The sequence below is a fragment of the Anopheles maculipalpis genome, chromosome 2RL (assembly GCF_943734695.1).
Source record: "Anopheles maculipalpis chromosome 2RL, idAnoMacuDA_375_x, whole genome shotgun sequence".
NCBI lineage: Eukaryota > Metazoa > Arthropoda > Insecta > Diptera > Culicidae > Anopheles > Anopheles maculipalpis.
In genome coordinates this window covers 47995021-48019870 of record NC_064871.1, presented here as the reverse complement: position 1 = coordinate 48019870, position 24850 = coordinate 47995021, and the positions used below count along the sequence as shown (strand labels likewise).

The 24850-nt window shown below is 41.6% G+C and overlaps 2 protein-coding genes across 4 annotated transcripts in view; both read right to left on the bottom strand.

The window, feature by feature from the left end:
- Nucleotides 1–14711, bottom strand: part of LOC126556688 (protein lava lamp) — an 81778-nt gene extending 67067 nt beyond the window's left edge. The window contains exons 1-4 of one of the 3 annotated variants that reach the window (XM_050212114.1): nt 14033–14711; nt 13660–13963; nt 9442–9555; nt 6950–7093 (exon numbers count right to left, since the gene is read on the bottom strand). In XM_050212114.1, the coding sequence (XP_050068071.1) occupies nt 6950–7093; nt 9442–9555; nt 13660–13963; nt 14033–14709 (1239 nt within the window). In that variant the 5' untranslated portion in view covers nt 14710–14711. The remainder of the gene's footprint in view (nt 1–6949; nt 7094–9441; nt 9556–13659; nt 13964–14032) is intronic. The other 2 variants (XM_050212115.1, XM_050212116.1) reach the window with 2 other exon arrangements.
- LOC126558621 (serine/threonine-protein phosphatase 4 catalytic subunit) overlaps nt 1–24850 on the bottom strand; it is a 161615-nt gene that overhangs the window by 14037 nt on the left and 122728 nt on the right. The window lies entirely within an intron of this gene.

The window sequence follows — 24850 nt, the reverse complement described above, 5'->3', positions numbered from 1 at the left end:
GCTTCTCGTAACAGATACTCATGAACTAAACATAACAGACAAGTATTAAGTGAAACATAAACACCACATTACATGATTTTGCCATTGTAAATTGAGATGACTCTTGTTTATTTTCATATACCTTATTGGCTTGGCAAACACCTAAATTACACTCCATTAATTGGCATCGATATCTACTGAGAACCATCGAAAAAACATTGTTATTCTTTTACTTTACGAATGACCTACAAAACCATACAAAACGCTGATGCTGGGAAGATGAAAAAGCCGAATGTAACATTATGTGATGGTTCGTAAAACATCGTAAAAAGAAAGTCCAAATCTGACGCATCACCAGACTATAACCTACCCAACCGAGAAGCCCTGAGAAGCTTTCGCTTTAGAATTGTGTGAACTAAAAGCGAACGCATCTTTCGGCAGCGTTGGCACTACACTCACACAATCGTTCGCCCTTTGACAGCTGACAAGGTTCATAGAGTACGCGCGAGATTGCGGTACGGTTACGCGGCCAGCCGCATCGGTGACGCTTTGCTTTACTGATCACATCCACGCTCCGGTTCTATTGGTTCACGATTACACGAACGTACCACCATGATTACGCCACGCGTACGTACCGTCTTCGACAGTATAACCGTTCCCAGCGCCCAGCCACAACTTTACCGCAGATTACCACTTTCCCCCGCAGTCTCCACGGCATTCCCCGATCATTTGACGGTGGCTCCCTCACACACATATAATCCACGTTCCGATCGGGTGTTAGGGTGAACCGGTCCGAAATAGGGGTGCATTATGATGCTAAGGGTGACCGGCCGACGGTGCATTCGCTTTTCATCGAGATCAATGCAAATTAGCTCGCGAACCCAACGCTTTATTGCTGTCCCAGTGCGCACCCTCGCGACAACACTTCCACTTCCCATATGTGCACCGCGTACGGCTGCAGCTGAAAATCGACATAGTCTGGTGTGTGCTGTGTAGGGAAACTGTGGCATAATCCACCAAGCTAGGCGAGCGGGTGGAACAAAAAAATGGAAGCTTCAGGTTTTTTTTACGTATAACCCTTTAGGCTTTAGGCTCTCTCTCTCTATAGGCGATACACATAATGTTATTTTTTTATGACATGATCTTTTGTCTTTCAATCAAACGGTGAAGAATGCGATCTCTTTCTCAGCCCGCACAGTGTGAATCCCAGCAACGCATTCGTTGTTCATTCGTTCGTTCGACGGTCCCCATTGAGATTGTGGTGCGTTCATGCCTTCAGAACATTACTCAATCACTTTTAGCTGCCGTGTCCCAGCGCCAATCCCAGGCGTGATGTGCACTACCGATACTGTCCCTCGCTGATGATGAAATGTGCAGGAGAAAGAGTGTTATTTCCACATAATCACTCGGGAATGTGCCCGACTGTCACCGACCTGGTGCACCTGATTGAAGAAGAGTTTCTTCAGCCGCAATAACCGACCCACCAAACACGTCGAGGTTGCTTCAGCTTCAGGAGAAATGCATTCGCGCTCGTAATCGTTTGCTGGTCACGAACCACACAAATACAGCGCGTATGGTAGAAATCTGTCCAGACTACCAAACGGTGCGAATGGTTGCTATTTTTTCGCAACTCAAATGGAATACAACCAAAGGGACAATCGTTTGAATGCAATGATAAATTATATCATTTCGAATTCCGATTTCGATTTCATTCGGGTCGGTGAACCGGTACGGATAGCGGCGCGCATCTCGTCTCGAGACGTTGATAAATTGAGATCCGTTCCGTGGTATCGGTGAGTTTCTGCATTTCACCTGTTTCTATGTTCAGATCGACCGTGTTGGGTCGACTTATTTACTCACTTATGGTTCTCATATTTCCAAATTTTCTAATTAAGTGTAAAACTTGTAAAATTTTCACCGTTATTTGAGCTTCAAATATCAAGTCAAAGAGACCAGCAATGACAGTTATAAGACAGGTTTGACCTAACTACATTTATGTTCAAAAGTAATGAAATATTCATGCCTTAGTTGCAATTAAATGACAATTATTTTGATATCCTTAATGTGTATTGTATTTGAGTTAAAAGGCTGGTACAGTCTTGTCGTAATGTCTTAACGACAAAAAGGGAGCTCAACGCCACAAATTGTATTTGATTTTTTGAAATAACGAATTCGTTAAAAACAGATTGATTTTTAAGATTTCTTATGAAAAGAACTTGTGCCCTAACTATCAGTTCTCACTTATGCCCGAATATCTGTTCCCATTTGTATCATATTTATCATTAAATTCTTTCAAACGAAAATATAACAACATTGCCAATTGATTTCGAGCAAATCCTGCATAAAATCGAAAAACGGCGATTGAAGAATTATTCTCTCTATGAGTTTTATCGCTTAACCTTAATGTCAAAAATAGGATTGTTGGTTATTTCGTTCAAGGGAACTTGGAGAGGGGAGTGTTATCAAACGTTGTGTCCAAGTTGGAAAACGAAGAAATATCCTGGGCCAAATACAGATTTGGATAGTAAGCTAAAAAAAAATTAAATTCAACCCTAACAAATCAACTCTGCCTAAACTTAACAGCTCTGCCTTCAAAAATAAGCTCTGCTATATCTTTGTTGTTAAATACTTTGCATCTCCATCTACATCTACATTTTGCAAAAAAAAAAGTATAAAGTATTTAAATAGTTTTGTAGCTCCTGACTTCATTTCGACACGAATTTAACGATGATTTATGTTATTTCATAAGCATCATCATGTAAGTATTAAAAATGTCTCTTATACATTGAATAAATTTTGACTTCCGCTCAATTTTCAAACAATCAAACAAAAATTTTCCCTATGAATCACGTTTTTGACGAACAAAAGCATCGATCTTCTGTTTAGAGAAAGAAAATAACATTTCATCTACCAAAATTTGAACGAATTTTAAATCATCCCGGTCGCCAACCCCTCCGAAACCCCACCAACACACGACACACGATAAATGTAAATTTCTAATTCATTTGCATACCTCATTACTACTGCCGATGACACCCATTACCTGATGGTGGTGGCCAGATTGATGGCGGCATCGATCGAAATCCCGTACCCATTTCGCACGATGCCAACAAATGAGGTAAAAGTCAGACAAATCCACACACAAAACCCAAAAAAAAAAGGAAACAAACAAACACACATTTAAGCTATTCAAATTTTACTACTTTCACACCGACGCTTAGATGGACAAGTTTTCAGCAGAGGACAAAAGCTTGATCACGCGTTTGTTTTGTGCTTCTCGCTTAAGCATTGTTTTACTGCTCAAATGAAAACATCTTCAAAGCATGTGGCGTGGACCTGGTGACACATTGAGAAGCACGTCGAGTGACGCGCACCCGGTGTCTGTCCATCAGACTCCATCAGGTGGCTCGCTACTGTTTGTACAGATTCTCAGGCGCATCATCGTACAGCGGGAAACAAATAGCTGCTAGCTCTAGGCAAATGACAACCACAATTCGCATTAATGTCAAACACCGCAGCACATCAATGTGCCCGATCAGTCAGAGAAAGGAACTTTACCAGGCGTGTACAAAACTCATCTCCCTAGACATTCCAACAGCGGAACTAATGAAGCTAACGATAAGCCAGCGCCCCGGTTTTTTCGAATGGAAACATCGGACTGGATTGTATGTGTCGATTTTATAGTCGCTCGGGTGTGTATTCCCAGGGAGTGTATTTCAAAATGACCTGTGTCATTTCAAACATCGATGCTCGACTAGCTGTCGAGCTAACTAGTGAAAGTGTTGTTACCAGGTGAACAGATGCTTATCGGCAGATGAACCTTTAAATTCCACCATACATTTATATGGTGGTCTTGTAGCCAACTTTGTTTGCGCTAATACTTATGCACTTTTCGACCAAAAGGGCTCTCTGCACAATGTCATAAGCAGTGCCCGAAGGAAGTGTCAACTACCAGCGTTAACAAGGCATGGCCCAACGAAAGTGAAACTGTTAGACACTCCACCCGAAAAATGAACCATACCTCAAGACCATTATAATCAGTGGCCCCGGGAAGAGGGAAGAGAAAAACCAACCCTTCCCGTTTCACGGTTTCACTTTCCTCCAGGGTGACAGTGCCCTGCAAGCACGGTGGGGAAGCATTTCATCGCATTCGAGCAGGTACTTGGACGCTCTGAACAAGCACTTCCGCTCGCTCATCACCCGTATCTAAGTGTCTCCGGCATTGGAGGCACCCGCAGGAAAGTGTTGCGAAAGATCCCAATAATCAACCGCCCGAAAGTGCACCTTTATCGAAAGTGTTTTACTACACAGACAAACACCGACCGGGCCCTGATGGGAGCGAAAACCGAACCGACCGATACCGACTACGAAATGGTTTTGGAAAACGGAAAAGTGGTTCGCTCGCTCGCTTTTCATTACCGTATCATATTTCACCGGAGATTAAACACAATCATCATCGATTGGTTGGTCGGTATCAGCACCGCTCGGTGTTTCGTATTATTACGGAAGACACTGGCAAAGGGTCTGGTCCTACTAGTCTGGGGAGCCAGCACCCCACCAGACCGGAAGGAAGTTGCATCGAGCCAACTCGTGGTCGAGATGAGACGGCACAAGTGACTCCACTGCCTATGGCTTACCGCTCAATTAGTGCGACCAAACGTGTGACCAATCGGTAAATGAAGGGTATCTCACTTCGAAAAATGATTGGCGACATGCTCCACTGTACAAGCTTCAACCCATTCATCGATTGACTATAGGCCTTGGTGCGCTGGGAACTGGCTGGATTTCTCATGCTGGGACTAATTTGTAACATATGAGAGGATGTTAAGTAAATGTCAGCATTAGAAAGAAAGCTACTGCAGCCCACACACCAAGTTGAGTTATTACGGTTGTAATTGGATAGGAAGAGTTTGTGATAACTTACAAACGAATGGCGGGAAGTTATCTGTTTGGTGTTTAACATTTATACAACCGCCATGTTAATCAATTACTACAAATCAAACTATCTCGAGCGCTCTTCACCGGAGAGAGTATGCTCTGAAGGGTTAAATTTAAAGGCGTAATAATACTGTGCAAAAACTCCTTCTTATCACTAGCGTTCACAGAATTCGTACTGATTCTTCCTTTGCTAAACAATCAATGAATCAGTTTCTAAAGGGGCTGAATTATCGTTCAAGCAAAAAACCTGTCTTTTGAGCATAATTTTACATGACAGTATTATGCAAAAAACCAGTATTTTCACACATATCATTTGTTCTATTTCGTAAGTAAATGAATAATTAACTTATTTGACGCAAACCGAGATTAAATTAGATTAGATCTGAAAACAACGTTTAAAATATCTGCAAGAACAAGAAGGAATGAATTGGGTTTAGTTGTCAAATTACTTGTATAACTTTAGGCGCATTATCCATTGAACAAGATTACCAAACTTTCAGGCTTACTTTAACTAAACAAAATCACATTCTAGTAACCAACAAGCAAACAAAACACTAAACAGATGGATCGTTCTTGAACTAAACAGTTAAACTTTTTGCTTGAGAATTTATGAGTCCCAAATACAATTATAAACGATTCCAAAAATATGTTAGAGCGCCGGAAAAAATCAATTGTAAATGAGCGAAGTTTTAAAAGGCTTAGTGAAATCTTTACGAATCATTAGGACACTGGATGGATTAACGAAATAAAAATATTTTTAAAAATCATCATAAAAATATTATACATACTTTATTCCAAAACAATGAAAATAAAAAAAATATAAACTTATTTATTTATTTAAAATAAATAGATAATTAAATAAATAAATATTCCAAAACAACAATCGATTATTTAACAAAAATATTTAAGTTTGTGTAATGATCAAATCAATCTATTAACACTAAAACATAAAAACTTTTCCAACCTCGAGTAACTCCGTATACTCTAGTGAAGTTGCTTGACTTAGTTTTGTATCTTGTGTTTCTCAACATCATTATAATCTGGTGGTATTCATCCAATGTTGGCATTATTTGTAGTATAATATGATCTGATGTGCATTATGTGAATATAATTTACCATTTTTAAACATTTCATTAGAAGTTGATATCTTCAAGAATTTGTACCTTATAAAAAGGTACAATTGCTCGACATAAAAAATGTCTTTTTAGGACTTGCTTCTTTGAACTATCATCATCATAATAAACATCGACTCAATCATCGCAAACAAAATGGCAACCCAAAGTCACTCAAAGAATGTCATTATCTAAATCTTACTGTTCTAAATTCTTGTGTCGTGTGATCTCGATTTTCTTGATTGCTTCTACAGCTACAACCGGATCTCATTATATCCAACTATCCCGGCGCCTATCAACAATTGTGATGTACCTGAATTTCCCCCGGAGAGTCTTATTTCCCCCAAGACTCCCCAAGAGGCATGGGAAAATTCTTCACTCGCTGAGTCTACCGTATAAAGTCATCATCTTTCGCGTGCGTGCGGTCATACTTCCTGTATGAAAAATATGATCGTTCCAAGATGACCATTCCGCAACGCGACACACCGTTACCCGACGCTCTAATACAATCTTGTGCGTACACCGGAATGTTGGGACAGCAAGCTGCTTCACTGGCTGCGCATCAAGGCAGCAAGTCTGCAGTCAACACGTGTCTGCAACGTAGGAGGAACAGATCGTGCGGCTGATCGAGTGCATCCCATCTCGCTGTCAACTACCGGCACATGAAAATGATTTACCGTTCGGATGGAATCGTGACAACGACATCAGAGCGTCCCTTGCGGTAGAAGACACACCAGTCAACAGAGTGGATACATTCGCAACGCTTTTAACTAACTTTTCGTGATCTGCATGTCGCTAGCATTGGTACCCCAGTCTTAAGCTGTTTTTTGTTGGTTGTGTCTTTTGTGTACCCAAAATAACAAATCACCAATTGAAACAAACATTTCGGACGGTAGAAACGGTCACCACAAGTCACTCACCTCGTGCGATTGCTGAGCGGAATTTTTAGCAGCCTTTCTCTCCTTGCGACATCCACCACCGGTTCCTGCTTGGGCAGCTAGCGCAGCCTGTAGCTCCTTCTTGAGCTGCGCTATGCTGCGATCCTTCGATTTCAGCTCCTCCAGCTAGAATATTTGGGCGAGATGGAACAGAGGAAAAGAAAACATATAGAGAACGCAAAGAAACGGTAAGAATTTGGATTTGGGTCAACGTTGTTACTGCCGGTCAGACGTTCGTTTGGTTCTTCCCAGAAATAGTGAATTTGGCAGCGAATCGCAACGCAAGCAACAAAACCACGCGGTTATCCATTTTTCAAATGTTGAAACCTGCACCACCCTCAATCGCTCAGACGGTTGACTAAAATTCCCGTGCCAAACGAAAGGTAGATTAATTAGACCGTTGTTCCACTGATCCCATTGTCTGCGAACGATGGTAAGCTTTAGAATTGTGTTTTGGAGTTAAAACAATCTTGCAACTCACTGGTGATGAAGTAATAAACCTACTTTGACTCATTACTTTTCACCAACGCTGGGGCAGAATCATCCAGTGGACGAAGCACTGATTGATTATTATTGCGATCTTGCACACGCAACATGAAGAACCATATTAATCGCTCTAAAGCTCTAAATACTGTCCGTTAAGTTTGTCCATCTTAAACACAAAATATCTCACACAAATTTATGAAAGAAGCGATTTACATTTCTAATGCTCCTGAAGAACAAAAAAACAACTACACTATAACCTGCAATTTGCTTCTCATGATTCATCATCATCCATTCGAGCCGGAATCGAAAGTACCAAGCCCACATGAAGGTAGCATTTTAATGGCTGCAATCTGTAAAGAAAATGTAGAGTGTCAGACAAGTTCTGTCGAAAATCCATGGGAACGCCCTGAAGGATCGTTTTTAGCGTTCTTTCTCTTCGCCCATCTCAGCCGGAGGAATCCCTCAGGTATGAATTTCATTCAAATGCTTAACGAACCCATAGTTTCCCTGTTGTGGCGAATCGTTCGGATGATACTGTTGCAGCAAGGAAGGAATAACGTACAATAATCGCCTAACCGTCTCCACCGTGGAACAGGCATTGCCCGGCAAGAACATTATCTTCTCCATTTTGTCCTTAGGCGATAAAGGAAGGTTGAAGCTTTCGGTGAATGAAGCCGTACACCGAACAGGCACAACTTTAATGCACTCACTCAACTCCACGTTCATGAATTCATTTCCCTGCTCGTGCATAAACAATTTGCTCCACCTTCGGTGTTGACGATTGACTACTACTACCACTGCTACCCGCAACCGCATGAATGAAAAACATAATTTGATTGAAAAACAGTCCTGGTGGAGTAAAAATTATTGTGTAGCTTCAGGCATTTCCTGAAGGAATGCTGTGCGAACGTAAATTGCTCAACCAAGTAATTACCCGGTCGCTAATTCGGATAAGCCTTACGGACTGATAAGTCGCACCCGTTTCCCACGTTGTATCGAGGCGATCGCGCTGCCATTTCCGATCGTTCATAAATCGTTTCTTTTTCTCTCCAAAGATGCGCAGGGTCTGAAGGTGATCTCGGCTACAGTGAGGCAAATTCGGAACGGCACGATTTTTGGGTGGCAAAAGTCTTCCACCGTCAACGATACAAACAAAAAACTGAAAACGACGACGCACCGCGGTAAGAGGATTGAGAATTCCGCACGGAATCCGTAAGGTCTTAACTATATCGTCTTCGGGGATCCGGGAAAGAAACCCATCCCGAACCCAAATGCAACATAAAGAGCGATCAGGCATCAACGCGCCCAAATGAAGATACGCTGGACGGAACAAATGTTTTACGATCGTTAGCTTAAGATACCGACGGATCGGCTGGTTTGAAGGTGTTGCCTGGTTTTTTTTTTTGTTCCTTGCCCGTCATGACTCATCCAACAAGCGCTTTGTTGAGAGCTCGGTTGACCCTAGCGGATCTGGAAAATGACGTAAAAAAGGGTTTAATATAAACCACCCGCAGAGATACCGGACTTTATATCAACGGACTGGACGTGTTCGTGGAACTAAGTTGCCCATCCTTGAAGAAGATTTGCTATGAGTAGCCAACGCATAAATGTCATTCAGTCGTTTGTTTAATAATATCCATTTTTTGAACTATCTTTATGAAGTTATCAGATCAAACAAAACAATAGCTACCATTTCAAGAAATATCAAGGATCAAATACTCAAGGCTCTTCATAAGTTACGTGACTGGTGGTAAGCGCTGGTCACCATGAACTACAAAGAATTACAAACTGTTTTTTAACATCTCAAACCTATAAACATTCATCCAACACGCAGTCTAAGTCCCTGTAACCTCTTAACCGCAAAACAAATCACCTTGACGAATCTTCAAACCGCGCCGATTTGACACAACGAAACATCTCCAAAGTTATGCAAATGCCACCCGCAAACATTTAAGGTGCACGCGCATTCGCGAAGGATTAGAACTTACCATGCGCTGGATTTCGTTTCTCGCTGACTTGGAAAGTTGAGTCAATCGTAGTTCGTGCAGATCACGCTGTACGCGAATATCGGAAGCTTTCTGCCGTTCAGCCTCGGAGGAAATCTGTGAAGTAACAGGTCAAACAAAAGCCGTCATTAATAAGTGTACGCGAACCGCGAAACATGACCAAACATGAGAATTAAGATAGTGTAACAGACAGAGAGCTGCTGTCAAGGTTCGAATATTTGTGCCACTGTCAGTTTCAGACGGGTTGGCAGTCAGCGTCCAACCGCATCCCATCCCGGGGTAAGATGATCGATTCGAATCGGAAAGTGAAAACAATGCACAATGCATCAACAGTGCACTGGGGTTCCGAAATGGTTGAACAATCCGTGCAACTGCGTGGCCCGATGGCGGTGGTGGTAAATCTGTGGTGGAATTTGCATAACACGGAAACAGAAAACTGAAACTTTCCTGACGCGTTCCGAAACAGACGGTTTCCTTCCATTCTTCGGTGCTAGAAGCCGTGTATTACTCATATCGGCAGTACATACCCCCTTTACACCGACCGGCGCCAACCGATGCTGGTGATGTTTAACCGGTCGGAAAGCGAATGCTTCTCGCAAATACCGCTTACCGAATGCATTCTTTCGTATGCTCCAGAATGCTCTCACTGAGCGCTGTTGGAGGAGGGCATCAAACACAATCGCCCCATAAGTCAGTCAGAAATACGTTTGTGGCTGCCGGTGTGGAGCGGCTAGTAGACTTCGCTCACAGACACCGATTGTAAGGGCTCGAGTAGAAAGGGAAAACAGTCTCTCCATTGCATACCGGTGCACCGAGATCTTGCTATTCGATCGACGATTGACTAATTATGATGGTGATTTATTCTACCTCCAACAAACTGCACCCGTTTGTTGGTGAAAGGAAAAAAACAGCAATTGCAGTCAGATGTGTAGCAGGAAGTGTTTAGCAAAGTGCTCTTCAAGAATTATTTTTAGCACAAAGTATGATATTTATACTGCATCTTGCTTCTAAATAGCAAAAATAACACAAATTATTCAGTTGTCTTTGTGTGCGTTAAAATTTTAAAGCACAATACGAGTTGGATGCTAACCAATTACATTACAAATACATTTACTGTACAGTATTTCATTAAACACGTTATTTTAGATGTCCTTATCCTTTAAAAATGCAAAGACAGTCATAAGGGCAGTCAGATAAGCAGATAGATGCAGGATATCCATCAGTCTTCGCTCAAATGGCCAGCTTCAAGAAGAGAAGTGTAAAAAAATATAGATATTCCCTGTTCAAAACCTAAGTATGGATTAATTAACAAGGTGATTTTAAAATTTTTTATAAGACTACCCTAACCATTCATTATAAATTGTATCAGGTACTATGGAATTTTACTATGCTCTGTTTGTATTACTGGAAACAAGTTGAAGGTAGTGCAGAATTTTCTGACAACAAAACATAACCAATTCGAGAGACACAACATCTTCATCATTTTCGAGCAAACCTGAAACATATAATAAGGGTTCATAATGCAGCCACCCAACGGTCCAGTCTGTCTTCTTCTTCTTCTTCTCCTTGACTTAATAACGACCCGCTAAGTCACATCGGGCGGCGGGTAGTTGGATAGCCAGTCGTCACTACGGGTCAGTTCGGATGATATTCGGATGACGGTTCGGATGATATTTACATCCTGGTCCCGTCGTATGAAGACCTGCTCCCAAGACTGCTGGGAGATAAAGCTTTAAAACACATAACCAGATAGAAAAAAAATCGTGGATCTAGTGATTTTCGTATAAGAACAGGGACTAAAATGAGTCTGTCTATATGTTTTAATAAAAACAACTCTGCACAAGATTGACATTGTTGTATAAAATCGTTAGTTTAAAAAAAGCTCTGTTACAATTCCTATTAGAAGCGATCAACAAAATATATTGCTCTGACAAAAACGTTAGCCATAGGAAATTCTTCATATATTATGTGGCCAAGGCGGAGGAACATCTGAACACTAAGATCTTAATAAAAAAAAAATTTAAAAATCTATAAGCAATGATTTTTAAGATAATCATGGCTGTGGTACCTGAATAGAGGCATTCCTTTTTTTGTTAACTTACTTAACATTTGTTAAATGTTAAGGTTCCATTCCTTCAAGCGTTTTGTTCACTTTTCAGACAATTGTAAGTAATTTGTTACCGCAAACAATCTACTTTAAAGTAGTTTGCTTTGCTGTTCTGTAAAGGCCATACAATCAACCACCATAAATTTCATCCTTTAAGTGGTACAAAATGCGTAAATTAATCCAACGTGACATTGGTGCCGACTACTGACCATAAACTCATCCATTCCTGCACCGTTGTGATAAAAGTGATTTCAAAAACATTTCATTTCAATTAAAATGTCATCAAATCCTTCAGCGTGTCAGTTTACCGTCTTCGTAATCAAGTGACGGTCAAAAATCAACGGAACAATCCGTCCAGTGGACGCGCGATCGGGAACAAATTCAATAAATTGTTTACCACATAATCATACCGCACGCTAAAGCTTTTATGGTAACGCTGCAACCACACAGTCGCAGCAGGGAAGCTTTGCGAGGTTTTTTCGCTACACGTGCCATAACTGCCATGGCAGGATCACACCGTCCGTATGGTATATCACACCGACGAAGGACATCGTCAGCAACTGCTCACTCCGGTACTCATCCTTGGATGTGTTGTATTTGCATTATTTTAAGCGCACACACGCGTATAATAATTGTTCACAGATCATTAAGTAATTCTGACGTCCCCGAGGACCAAACCCCGTCTCTCGTGGATGATGAGGTGCAAACCATTCAAGCGCAACCGTATATGCCCTCCATTCGGGACACCGTCGGACATCGAGCACGGGTGAAGGCTCACGGTACCATTTCGCAGTACCGTCGAAGGTCGCTGCCGAATCACAATTAATCGAACAGATTTGCATGTCCCTTTTTGTGTGGATTACTTCCCACTGCTCCCTCGACCCTGTTCCCAGCCGGGAAGAGACCTTCCATAAATTGGCATTATTTATGAAACACGATAAATAAAGCTGAATCGCGCTGTCCGGTGTTCACAACGAAAGGGAAATCGGACTTTCTACGGCAAAAAATGACCATATCACCTATTACCCGTACTGTCGCGTGTTCTTGTATCGCACACGAGAAGATGATGCCTTTTTAAGGTTAAATGTTGACGTATGAAAGGGAATGTGATGGAACCAACGGGTTCCAACTATTGGCTGGACCAGGGTCCTCACTCTACAGCCACACACACACAAGTGCACCGAGCTTCGATACTTGACATGACAATCAAATCCATTTATTTCCTTTTTTGGATGGGAACTTCCCCAGCAACTTCACAGACCTCTGCTCCCAGACGCATGGCTAGAAATGTTGAGTAATTTTAAGCGCAAAATTTTGCATACCATACCGTCTGACTGACACCAATCGCAAGATGATGAAGATATTGTGGGTTCGAATTGATTGCTATCTGGAGGCCTCCCTCCTCTTTTTACTACCGCTCAATGCCTCCGAGTGCTCCGAGTGCATATATCCCCCAAATCGATCATTTAATTCTCTTTTTTAATTCCCAAAGAAAACCCATTCATCGGTAGCTGACACCCAATCGATGGTGCAGTACAGGGAGCTTACGATCATATAAATCGAATTGGTTCCGCTGACATTGAGTGTATGACATAAGGGCAAGCAGCTGCTACTGGAGGTAACAAAACTGCACAGCCCTGACATTTGCTTAAAAATGGAATTTTGAAGTTACGTGAAGGAATACGCCACGCCACTCGCACCATTCTTTTTGGAAACAAATTAATCAATGTGTAATTGAAGGCAGGACATGGCTGTCAGTGAGCTGCCCGCTCGTAAACTTATTGATAGCTCCACTTTGACCCTGATAATTACATTGTATGTACAATGTTAGCTAATGACTTGCTGATATGTATGCAGAAATAAGAAATTATAACGAAAGCAGCAGAAACAGCTGAGTAACAGAACGCAGCCAAATCGGTACTGACGCAGCCAGTTTGCACACAAGCAGTGCATGCAACCTCCCTCCAACACGTACAGCTTGCATACAATTGATAGAAAATCAGTTGGCAAAAACGTTTTGCAGCTTTTCTTCTATCTTCGTTTTCATTTGACTCGATTGACGAGCTAGACGAGGGAAAAAGCTCCACACTTACTTGATATTTTTCCTCTAAGAACTTGTTCGTTTCCCGCAGGGCAGAAATCTCCTGATTCAGCTTCAAAACTTCCAAACAGCACTGCTGCTGATGGTGCGGACCGCGTGTCTCCGAAGCCCAACCGCCACCCTGAGGCTCTTGTTCCGCTGATCCGCGGTGCGGTCGCTTTGCCGGCGTGCCACCACTTACGGACACGTTCTGGCACTGTGTTTGAGCGGAAGAGTGACGTTTCTGATGCTGCAGAGCTTCCTGCAGTTTCTTGCATTCGGATTTTGTCTTTCGCAGATCGGACTCATTTTGGGCCCTGTGGGGAAAAAAAAGGGTAACATAAGGTAATCAAACGAAAAAAATGAGTAGAGCACTTTCCACCTACCGTAATACTCTGACAGCATTCCGCTCTGCAGCCAAACTGCTTCGGAGTTCGCTAAGTTCTAGCCGCATCTGTTCGTTCTGGGCCAGCAGCTTCTGGACGGTGTGTGCATTGTGGGCTTCGGTCACCTGCTGCTTCTTTCCCTTCGTGTGTTGCGGGGTGGCGGGCAAAACGGTGACTTTCGGTTGTGCCGCTTGGGAAGATGCTTGAATTGCCCGGACATCTGGCTTCGGTGGAATTGGTGGTTTGCTACGTACGATCACTTTCTCCTCATGCAACAATCCTAATGGAGACGTTGGATCGTGATGCTCTTGATTTGGCTTAAGATCCAGCTTGAGTCTTTTCCCGTTGGCTTTGGAAAGATTGCCCAACGCTTCGGAAGAAGGTGCCGGATGGGAGGATACAGTCGATTCCTTACCCACCGATCGATGATCTAGTGATGGTTTACCATCGATTGTGTCAACACTAGGGTTTTGTTTTCCGGTCGCCTTCTTTCGTTTTTGTCTCACGTTTGTTTCCTTCGGATGTCCGCCTTGTTCGGCGACATCATCGTTGCAGGATTCTTTCTTAATCCCAGTATCATTTTCACCATTCAATTTCTGTTCCATTTGAAGCACATTATTGACGATCGTCATCACCGAACCGGTTGTGACGTTGGACTGTTGTTCATCGTTCGCCATTGTTATGTATTTGATGTGTTGTTTGCTCACTGTTTATCACTGATCTTAAACGTCCTGACACTGTTGCTGCACTTGCTGAAGCGTACGCTGATGCTCTTCACGTAGGCAGTACATTTAAATTTTAATTTTAACACTAACTTCCGCACAGAGCTGGCGGGTTTTTTTTTCAGGACACTCACTGTCCTCACCTTAGTTACGGGCAGTCTCAATCTTTTGGGGCACTGTTCATGGACACTAGCAGGCTTCGACACCTTGATTTTAACACCCGACCAACAAGATGACGCGATGACTGGTCCTTTTGTTGTCTGGCCTATTTTATTACGTGGTGGATTTTTTTTTTTTTCGTTTTGTTCCTACAACACACTGTTGGTTTAATGTGACGTGCTGCGGGTGTTGGACTTTCGGCGTCGTGTCCGGGAGTAAATCGATCCAATTTTTCACCACCGTTCCTGGTCGTGTTGGGTGTGGTTGGAAGTAAACTGAAACAGGAGAATAGGAAACAGAAAAAATCAACAAGGAGTACATCATCGTTAATGAAATAAACAAAAAAGAGCTATATCATGGCAAAGGGCAGATGGGGCGCAGGGTAGTTTTATTATACGACTCCTACGTGTCGAATATGGACATAGCGTTGCAGTTTTCAGCACTGAACCTTAACATTACTGCTGATGTAGTGTAAAATCATTGTCAGGGAGGGTCATATCTATAACAATCTGGATGTGTTGAACGATGTGGATACATCGTTCTTAAGGGTTGTTTAGAAGTAGAAAATCACTTCGATGCCCAAAAGAAAAATTTTAACGTGGTGTTTTCATTTCAAAATTAAACAAAAAAAAATATTTCTGACCAAACCTGTGCTCGTTAAGCCTTTTCGCTGCGTGACCTAGTTTTTTTTTAAATTGTAAAACATCTTAACAAAAGTTTGTTGCAGACGAAGATGCTGTCGAATCGTAAATAAAATTTAGAATAACATTTTTTACATAGAAGTTCTCTGAAAGCCTGCTTATTTCCTAGGTTTTGAAGATGATGTTTGGTCGAAGATTTCCAAAGTTCTCAAGAAGGTATTAAAAAAAACATAACTTGTTAAACCAGATTTCAAATTAAGTACGAAGGAGGAAAACTATTCCAGAATTAAAAATGGTTAAGACATTCTTATATAAGACCAAAAATACAAATCAACCTAACATGCCCGGGATAAGGTAAAAAACAGAAAGCAAATCCCCATTTCAATAGTTACGCAGGCATTACATGTATTGATGTATATTTAAAATAAATTGTAAAAAATCCAACAAAAATTAAAAGCAAATAAAATAACTGTTTCATGAAGTTTCATTTGATCGCATTGTATCTTAATGAGGTATTCGGGATTCCCTTGGAAGCAACGCAGTTGCCTAAACGTTTCCCATGCACACGCTCATCCGACATTAAAGCTGTTCAACACGTGCTTTCATTCAACAAGTCACACACAGATTTATACTGTCTCTTTTCTATTCAATGGTTCTTCAATGGTGGTTCTATTCAAGTAACCAACAAACCCTTCGTTTTGCCCCTATTTTTCGCGCATACCGACGAACGGCTGTGTTATAAATTTTGGACATGATGTCATTTAGACATGAACACCCGTGAGCTGCCATGGAAGGATTTGTGAAAACTAGGTGCGGTCATACGATACCGTGCCCGGAAAAGACTCGATTAGATGTTTCAGTGACGTGTGTGGTGTAGGATTTGCATGATGTCAACCACCAATGAGCTACCCGAAATAAAGGAAACAGCTATACATCCTTTCAAGGTTTGATGATTAATTTCTAACATTGAGCTCCGGAAGCTCGTTGTGCGTCATTGTATTAGGTGTTTAGATTATGTGCTAAAATTATTTAGAAAACCACAGTTTGTTAGGTTTGTATCATAAATTGGGACAAAAACATAAGCAAGCCTGTTTATGGCTGTGTATTCCATATTATCCACTCAACTTATAAACCAACCCCCCCGATGTAATCCAACACCCGTCGTGCTTCACATGCTTCACTGCTTGGGGTGTTAATGATAAATCGAATGTTTAGGTGATTATTCCACTTTTCGTCTGATGCACACGCGCATCAACACTGCTAATCGATCAATGCTAGTAACCCTCTTTACCATTCTGAAGTGTTTTCCAAACTAACCCTTTCACAAACACCAACAGGTCAGCAGCATCAATCGTCGAGTGCCGACTTCCGCCTTGGGTTGAACAGAAAGCACGCTAGACGGAAGAAAAATTCTGAACCCATTCCCATTTCCCGTACAGCATCACAGCGTCAATGGGTGTATAAACACCACCGAACAGTTTTAGCGTGATCGGTTGCAACAGCCCACAACTACCATCGGCGGGAAGAAGTTGGACCGTCTTTCCCCGTCGGCCAATGATGCCGATCGTGGCTGACACTGAGCTCAAAAAATCTCCCGCCAGCAGTTGCAGACGATCGCTGACGAACGTAGACCATCAGATATTTATAGCTGTACACAGCACCACAGAAAGGGTGCTCTTGAAGCGCTTTTTTGCAGCTGCTATTTGGCCCTCCCGATCATTTTCTTTTGCCGATGAGATGAGTGTAGAAAAACAAAGCATTTTTGATTGAATTTTCACGCATTTCACGCACAAGCATTCGGAGTCGGAGGGTTCCACGTGATTGTGGAGACATCGAAATGGATAAAACAAGATCTGCTCTTTCATAGCTACTCCAAACACGAAACTACGGAACAGAGTGACCTCAATTGCGTAATTTAGCTTCTTAATGTGCTTGAGATTAGGCGTTCTTTCTGTTCCGGTTGTGTTCGATAAATAAGGTGTATTTATTTTCCGATAAGAAGTCGGCCACCCTCCATATCGTGCGTACCTTTAATGTCGGAACATTCTCAATGATGTTCTAATGTTTGTGTGCTCCGCACAAAGAACCAACTCGGAAAGCGATCTCCAGTTAAAACAGCGATCTTATAAAGCATACAGACATACCAGAGAATTTTTCTTCCAATTATTCCTCCAATGTTTCCAACCACATTTTGCGTTTATGAATTTTTACGATCCTCGCAAACGCACACGCTGCTAACAAACATGCTACTATTTTTTCGCTACCCGTCGGAAAGCACTATATCTCGATCAGATATATTTTTGGATCGTTTGCTTGTTTGCTCCACACAGCAGCAATATCATTCACAATTTCTCCCTACCGGCTTGCACTTTCTCACGATGATGAAGTATTTGTGAGTATCATTCCGCCAGCGTCATAATCGTAGGGTTGTTAGTGAATGTGGGTGTAATAATTTTGCGCATCATATTATTCCAAACGACTGTCAGGCACAGCTGAATGCGCTCTCCATTTTGCAAAATGGCGTTTGCTCGGCGATCCTGAGCTTGTTTGGTTGGAAGTACTTGCGTTGGTGGGCAAGTGCGAAAATGTTTTATGGCAAAAAGTTTGGCAATTTGTGGTAAACAAAAGATCAACTTCTATGTTGCAGTAGTCGCTATAAAAAGTAGCATTGCTAATGATGACTCTGATCATAAAAGTGATCTTAGCACCAATTCTTGCCAGTGCGTATGCTCATTCTTGTTGGAAGTTGTGCAATGATAACAACCACTATAAACGCTAAGCAAGACACAGCGCCTACCTTCCATCCATAAACATATCTGGTTGACCTACCATTTCAAAGAACGTGCCGTAAATAATCAAGCTCGAGACAATGCATCATTGCGCTAGTCAAATTCGTGTCACATTCTCAGCATAGTTTGACCTCAGCAAACAATCCGGGACCTGTAACAAACAGCCCAGTTGCTGCACCTCACACATCAAACCCGCGTACATCAGATGCTCTGTTGTGCAGTTATTGCGGAATGAAAATTAATTGACCGATTACCGTGATGAATAGCACCGTCGTCGGATACAGAAGATCACCGAAGCTGTTAGGGGCGTTGTCGGAAAGATTAGAACGGTGATCTTTTTGGCTTCTGCAGAGCGGAAGTAGATTATATCTGTTTCGAAAACACCTAACCACTCCACATTAATCAATCAAGTATCAAATTGCGCAACATTGTTGGCGCCACACGCATTTACGACTTTCTAGAGAAGAGGATGGATATTTTCTCCAAATTTAGAACAACAAATCCCGAGGCGTAAAGCAGCTGAGCATCTGTACGGATAAGGGCACAAGCTCACACACTGAAACGCACACGCATGCCCACCATCCGCAACAAGTGCGCCGAAAACCAAACGACATTAGGGCATACACACACATACGTATTGGTCGGTGTACATCATCAACGACCATGGGGTAGCATCTTTCGCGCCATCACGTCTGACGTAATCTGGCAGTGTTCTACATTCTAGGCCCGGAGTCGGCCGGAGTGCGCACCATCCAGAGTTCCACGGTCGTTTACGGAACCGAATGATCATTCCCGTTTGCGGTGTGCGGAGGCAGCACAACTGTCAATCGTTCGCTCGTTCACAATTTGCCATAACTGCTTGCCCTCCACTTGGGGACGCCACTCGGTAGGTCAGCCAGAAGTGGTAAACTTTAATGGTTGACCGTCCGTCAATTTCAGACGGTTTGTGCTACTTGTCTTGTTTTTGTTGTTTGGAAATCCTCGTTAAAATTGATGAAAATTCGTTTATGTTCTATACTCGATCGGATTGGAGATCGATACGACTCACACCTACCATAGTGCACATAGGCCATCTTCCATTCGCATCTCGCGAGGGCAAACCAAACGAAATGTGGGAGTAAAGCTAGCAACAAAACGGCGCAATCTGTTTACGTGTCATCGCGCCATGTGCGAGGGTGATGTGGTCACCCAAAAACGGGTGCCTGGTAAATCAAAACCGAAGTAGAAGGCCAGTTAGAGCATAGGGTTGGTGATGAAAATCGTGGGTACATTTGTTTATATGGATCATTGATTTAATAAAATTTGTTGAAAGTATGTTACACAACATCCTACTACCATGTCAGTTAATTAAAAACATTCAAAACATTCTGCAAATATAAACAATAGTAGACAGATTTTATTTTGCCGTTACAGTGAAACAGACATCACCGATCGGTGTTATTCAGCATTTAAGGAATGCTTGTTATTTTGACGGACCCATGGTCTCTTGTTCCAGCTTAGTACTTTGTCTTAAACAACGAAGATAGTGGAACAAATGTTATCTGGATCTTAGTTCGTAGAAAACACTGTTTGTTTAAACAAGTTCAAATAAGTTTACCAGCGGATGAAATGAGCAATTGCCGAGGACTTTCACGTGCAAGGGCCTTGTACAATTAATCTCATCCAAGGTTCACCGAAAAAGGTGCATCGTCGAAAGGAATTTGTCGAAGGATGCTTCCTATTCTATGGAAACCAGATATTTTATTAGCTCGTAGAACATCGCTTAGCCACATTTTACAATTCTATCTCGGACTTCTGCCTTACACGGGATTGACGAGAATTGACTATAAAACAACATGCTACCAATAAGTATAGTTAGCCATTATTAATTAGCTATTACATCACCTACCAGTTTGTTAAACCAAGAAGAAGTAACTTTAAACTATAATAATATAAAATGCTTTAATATTTTTAGATTCCAGATCATCCTGAATTCCAGGACGTTCATGAAGGATACAAGCCATCGGCAAGCTCAAAACGAGAGACCTTGAATCTTGTCTCTTTTCGCTTGATGACTTCAAGTATTTCAAATAAATATTTAATGATATCATAAAAATCCAATCCAAATCTTCTAAAGTAGATCTACAACTCAAAAAATCAATCATCGCAACAGTTACCAGATGGCCAATCACGCATGGGTTAATGGGCACATCGTCATCATCGCAGAATACTTTTCTCACGCCGGTTTGGCCATCGTCCAAACAATAAACACACCTTACCAGGGCACATTCTTAGTAGAAAATATGGCAGAACGAGATAGTGGAGGCAAAAAAATGGTAGAAGAGCTAGGAATAGCATTACGGGCACAAAAACAACAACCACAGCATAACCTACCTATTTACACTTCACAATCGGTCACCAACAGATCCAATGCGTTCGCACGTCTTCGCAATATCGGGGGGATGATGATACACCCCGTCGTGGTACGGATTTCAATTATTTTTACAACACCACCAACACCGTGTCGCTTCTGGCCGCGTGCCACTTGATTTGGTCACTTCACGCACGCACGCAAGCACGTTAGGTTCTGTTTAATTCTTTGTCGCCTTTTTTTTTTTTTTGCTTCCGAGTCACACTGCTGTGCTGCCCACTTTTAGTCGATTGTGCGTATTATCACAAATTTACACGCGTAGGAATTCCGACAAGTAATCGCACTTGGTTTTGTTGTCACAAAATATAACTTGTATTTTTCTTCAAGAACCAACGTATTCAATTATAAAAACGGACTGATGCGACGAGCGCCCAGTCGATAGTTTATTGTGGCCTTCTTCACTTCTCCGGTTTTGATATTTTGATATGTTGCAGAACTCTTGTCGAAGAGTTTTCGAAATTTGCAAATAAAATTATAGTAACAATAACAAAAACTCAAACACACTCACACACTCTCATACTCGCGTATCGTAAATAATATTCGCCAAAACACCTCGTCAAACTCGTTTTACTTAACGTAATTTCGAAAATAAATTAATAACCGCGTGTCGTTTGGATTCACTCGTAGAACGGGAAGATTCAGTGCGATTCTCGTTGGGATGCTTTTGCAAATTTCTATTTGCTTCGTAAATGATTCACTCTTCAAATGATTCACCTTGTTACACGAATTGACTTTTGTGATTCGTTTCGTTGCAATTGTTCGAAGTAGTACTTTTATGTGTTAGCTCTCTTCGTGTTTCGTTGTGTTTGCTCTGTGTTTTTCTGCTTCACTTTTGCAAAGACTTTCCTTTTTCTGCCTTATTTTCTTTTGCTTGTTCGTTTCGATAGTGGTTACACTTAGAGCTACTTAAATATTAAAATTAAAATTAAATGTTGCCTAATGCTCGAACGACGACTGACTGAACCGTGGTGGCCCGATCGCACGCAAGGCAACCGTCCGATACCGCATATCCGTGCATTTTCGTGGCGATAGTGTGTATTAGTGAGAGGTCGTATTGTACGGGGGTTTTTTTTTCATTTAAATCGGACACCATGACTGCTAGCTCGCCGTCACAACTCGTTGATGCCGGTTGAAGGTACGACGAAGAGGTAACGTGCGCAAATGACACTTGCGCAGCATCCGAAATTGGTCGCGTAGTGTATAGTGGGTGGGTAGTGTGCGTGTCAAGAAGCCAGACACAGACGGTTCACGTTTTTGCATTGACTCCGACGCATCCGACGATCCGCATCCGCGGATAGGGGCGTTTTATTTGTCCTTTATTTTGTGCTCTCGGTACGACACGAGATGGAATAATATAGTTGACCCTGGTCAATCGGACAGATGGCCTGTGTGTACATGATATCAGTTTTTAATACTTTTTTTGTTGTTGGTTTGTTCGCTTTTATACAGAACTTTAAAGAACGACTGATTAAAGAAGTTCAAGGGCGAACAGTGGTAAAGGCGACAGCGGCGCTGGTCTTCACACGACAGAAGCGAATTTCAAATCCCACCCGAACCGTTTCTTGGTAGTGAGAATTATCCATTGAAGTGGTATCAGTAAGTCTAGTGAGCCACTCGATGGTCGAGAAAAGAATAATAAACAGTTGAGTATGCGAGCACGTGGCTGATGTTAATAAAAATGGATGACCACGTGACTGAAGGAGTATAATCTTCTTAGTTTCCCTTATTTTCCTAAACATATATCTTAAAGTATTTCCCAAAATTTAACTCAACGTAAAAGGTTATGCAGATGATTTTTACGCTTTCCAAAGTATTTCTCTTAAGCCAGAGGTTTTAAACCGTTTCGTAGATATGTTTGTTTTCATCCCACAGTTTGTTTACACACAGTTTCGGTGCAAATAGAACATAAATAAAATAAATTATTTTCAACATGTTCACACGTATACAAGTTATGAACACGAATGTTTCGCCAAGCAAAAATATCAATATCAATATCAAAATATCAATATTATTGTAAATTAAAAACAAGTCTTTTAACTCCAGTGACTTCAAAACAAATTTTGGGAAATTCTAAAAAGATTTTTGTAAGGACGAAAACATAAATATTTTTGAAACCGTCCAAAACTAAAGGGAAGCCTTCATTGGAATAATTTAAAAGTATATGGGAAAACGTCTAAATACTCTGCATCTCTAAATATTGCACCATGATCATCATGTGCAATATTTAGACACGCGGCGGCCCGGTGGTGCAGGCGACAACGGCGCCGGTTTTCAAACGGCATGACCGGGGTTCAAATCTCATTCGGACCGCTCCCCCGTAGTGAGGACTGACTAACCAACTACGTGGTATCGGCAGTCTAGTAAAGCCATTTGGTGGCCGGCACGACCTTAGAGGTCGTTAAGCCAAGAAGAAGCTCATCATGTAAATCATAACTCCTCCATTTGTCATTTATTTTATTTGAAAGTAACCAAACCAAACTTTCAATTGAATTTTTCCAACATTTTAATTGACCATTGCGAAGATAAATAAGTCTTTTTTCTGGTAGGATTATAAAGATAAAAAACAATTTGCACAAAAATGGCAAATATTACAACGTCCCATTAATGGAGTAACAGATTTATGACGCAACAAGCTTCGTTCCTCTCGACGAGCTTAACCTTCGAACCACGACAGGATAATCACACAGTTGTCCACAAAAAAAAAAAAAACAATCACAATCTTTAGGGTATAGATTGACCCTGGCCAAGTTCACAACACTTTACCACCGGGTCACACCGGTAATGGTAGGTATTTATCGTGTCATCGTGGTTCGACTTCATGCAACTATTTTTTTTACAGGAAGATCATAGTGCTACAGACGGATTGGAGACCCGGAGAGAACAAGGACATTTTTTGCATTGTTCGAGGAATATATTCAGATTTTGGGAACGGTTCACTTACACTACTCACTTACACTACTTTTATCTGACACCAAAAATATTCATAATTAAATCAAATGAATTAAACAGTTTAGTACATTTCTAGCCAAATTCACCAATAACAAAGTTTTAACTGAGATTAACACATATCCAACTGCACTTCCTTTGCATTCACTGCACTTTTACTGGGCGCGCATCGCTAGCAGACTGCTATGCACCACGCACTACGCATTTCTCCGGGAGTCTGAAACGTATTATGCACTTTTTTCCGTTTGTCAGGCACGATTCACGGTTGAAGGCTATCGGCAACGTTTATTTCGGGAAACCGCCAATCACGATAATCCATGTGTATAAATAACATCCCTTTCCCGTACCGGTAGTAGTTCCTGCTTGTGACAATTTAGCATTCGGTGCGTACGCTTACGGTGCGTGCGTATTTCTGTTTTATTTCGATTTTTCTAGCTAAGTGCTCATGTAAAAATATACTTTTCATTCGAAAAATAAATTTAATTGGTAGAAGTTTCATTACGAACTGAAATATTGAGTAAAATTATAGAGCTGAATTGGCACACTGGTATCGTCTCCCAGCCCAATAGCGGATCAGTGGTTTCAGAAGCCCCATAGTGAGGAGTTGGGGCAGTGGCGCATCAATACTTTAAAAACCCTATGGCAAAACAATTGCTTGATGCCAAGTGGAGAAAAAAATTTTCATTACTTATTTCCAATTTGACGGTTATTTGTCGTTATTTGTGTCGGTCAGTGGAGACAGTAATCGAATCAAAAGTTTCTGTAAATGTATGTTCAAAGCATGTTGGTAAAGGGCTCCCGTTGTTGAGGCCATGGAAGACTTTTTTTGACGAAGAACCTTGGACGACAAGGACAAATGTGTTAAGGCGGAAGATAAACATGGATTCAGCAAATTTGTGCAGCTTAACACAATGAGCTGTATCAGACTAAGTGTCATGCCAGTCGCCAGTCCTTAGTCCTTAGACGTCCTGTAGAGAACATTACAAAATGAAGCGTCTGTGATCATTGAGGAGTATCTAACTTGCCAAAGAAAAACATCCTAATTAAAGCTCAACGAATTGATAGTATTGAAGCAACAAAACTGTAAAAATGAATAGCAAAAAGTAACATAAAAGGATAATGCTCGTAAGAGCGCGCTGTTACGTTAAAAA